Here is a 1,921-nt window from a genome sequence, read left to right as displayed (position 1 = left end):
AAAAAAAAAAAAAAAAGAGAGGAAGGAAAAAAATGAAAACAAGGAGTAAACTCCACAACAAAAAATGGCCCATCCCTATAGCTGAATCAAGCTGCAAGGCATAATCCGGAGAGGACATAAAAGGAAGAAAGAACTACTAACCGCTGGGCACGAAGGCTAACTCTGATATGATCACAAGGACAAGCACCTCCTTGATCAATGGAAGACCTGGAAAGGTGGGAGAGGTTGGGTTGGGTTGGGTTGGGTTGGGTTGGGTTGGGGTGGGGTGGGATGGGGGGGTAGGAGATTCATGCCCATCACTAAGCCTGTTGACCAGCATCACACTCAAGATAGCCAAGGCCCACCATGAAGTCAATTCAGTAGCCGCGCCGCCAAGGGGAGGATAGAAGGAAATAATGACGATTGTGATTGCCCCTAGGAAGGAGCCTTCAAAACTGGACTAGTGAGTAGCTTTATGGTCCTGACCGCCCAAGGACGCCTTCTTGGAATTCATATCTGTAGGCTTAGGTGGGCTTCTGCCCTTGCCACCTTTCTTAGAGATCTTGATTGTATCCACTGAGAGATTTTTTTGTACCTTGCCTCCTTCGTAGTTGTCACGGCATCAAATCGATCCAAGGCGGTGGAGGAGTGGTTAATCGATTTGGCGATGAATTGCCCGTTATGGCGTTGCCAAGACGGTCAAATCGCCCATGTGTCATTTTTTATTTTTCCTATTTTCTAAAGTTATTTAGTATGCTACTTTTTTATTTCCCCTATTTTCTAAAGTTATTTAGCATGCTACAAGCCTACAATATATACCTTATAACATATAAAACCAACATTAAGCAACATCAAATCATCAAAAGTCAACATAGCCCTATCAAAATCACCCTGCATTTTACAAAAAATCGACCGCCTAGTGAATCAGGCGTGACCTAACGTCCATGACGGTGCCATGGCGACGCCTATCAACCAATGGTGACTACCATTTGTGAGTCACGTAAATCGTAGCACTGCCATGAACTTCTTTTTCCGCCAGGATGCCAAATCGCCGCCTTGGCGATGTCATGACAACTATGGCCTCCTTGCTTCCTCCTAGCAGGAGGTTTCATAGGAGGGTAGTTTCTTGTGGGAGCTTAGAAGCCTCTGAAGGTGAAGGTGAAGGTGAGGGTGAAGGTGAACTAGACAGACAGAACAGGAACCTCACCCAATGGGGAGAGTCGGAGACTAGGATTCTCGAGCTCTACGTTGCTAGAAGGGTCATTGAGGGCACCACATGCAAGGATGTACCATGATTGCTTACAGGATATTGTAAATCCTCACCCTTGAAGAATGTTTTACTTTCCGTTTGTAACTCAGCCCTTCTCGATGTCTCAATGGTCCCCAAATCTACAAACAGCCCCAGCCCCAACTCCTGGGAAGATGCGATATGGTTCATGTGTGGTCGAATGGTGTTGAGGATTGGTTTGATATACTTTATGCATAACGTATCTCTATGATTCTATCTGTAGTGCTAATTTGTCAGTTGGTTTGATCACATACTGATAATATTAATTAGATGTTCTCCTTTTGCTTGAGTGAAATTTATTATCTCCGAACAAGAAAAAAAAAAAAACTAAGGGAAAGATAAGCAAAAGATATCTAATCATGCTGCATTCATTCAAGCATTTCCATCATTTGGAGCTGCTTTAGCCGTCTCTTGTGATCTTATTCATTTGTTTTTACCTGCTTTGGTGGTGTTTAAATTCTTCATCTTTCTTGATTCCTCTTTGACGATCTTAACTCTTCATATTTTTTAGTTCTTTGAGGACTAGTTTCTTTTTCTCTTTTGGCATCACTGGTTATGTCTCTTCTGATTTTGTGATTTTACAGCTCTATGCTGGTCAGATAGTTTTACAACAGGAGCATGGTGTTCCAGTTCGCTTCTTTGCGAAGGAAGCTG

The 1,921-nt window shown here is 43.1% G+C and overlaps 1 protein-coding gene across 1 annotated transcript in view; it reads left to right on the top strand.

The window, feature by feature from the left end:
- LOC122072824 (probable ATP synthase 24 kDa subunit, mitochondrial) overlaps positions 1 to 1,921 on the top strand; it is a gene marked incomplete in the record, with an annotated part of 8,725 nt that overhangs the window by 1,352 nt on the left and 5,452 nt on the right. Inside the window, 1 exon segment of the mRNA XM_042637241.1 lies at positions 1,852 to 1,921. Within this exon segment, the coding sequence (XP_042493175.1) occupies positions 1,852 to 1,921 (70 nt within the window).

Source organism: Macadamia integrifolia, chromosome 3 (assembly GCF_013358625.1).
Source record: "Macadamia integrifolia cultivar HAES 741 chromosome 3, SCU_Mint_v3, whole genome shotgun sequence".
In the NCBI taxonomy this organism is placed as follows: domain Eukaryota; kingdom Viridiplantae; phylum Streptophyta; class Magnoliopsida; order Proteales; family Proteaceae; genus Macadamia; species Macadamia integrifolia.
This window is presented reverse-complemented; position numbering and strand designations above follow the sequence as displayed.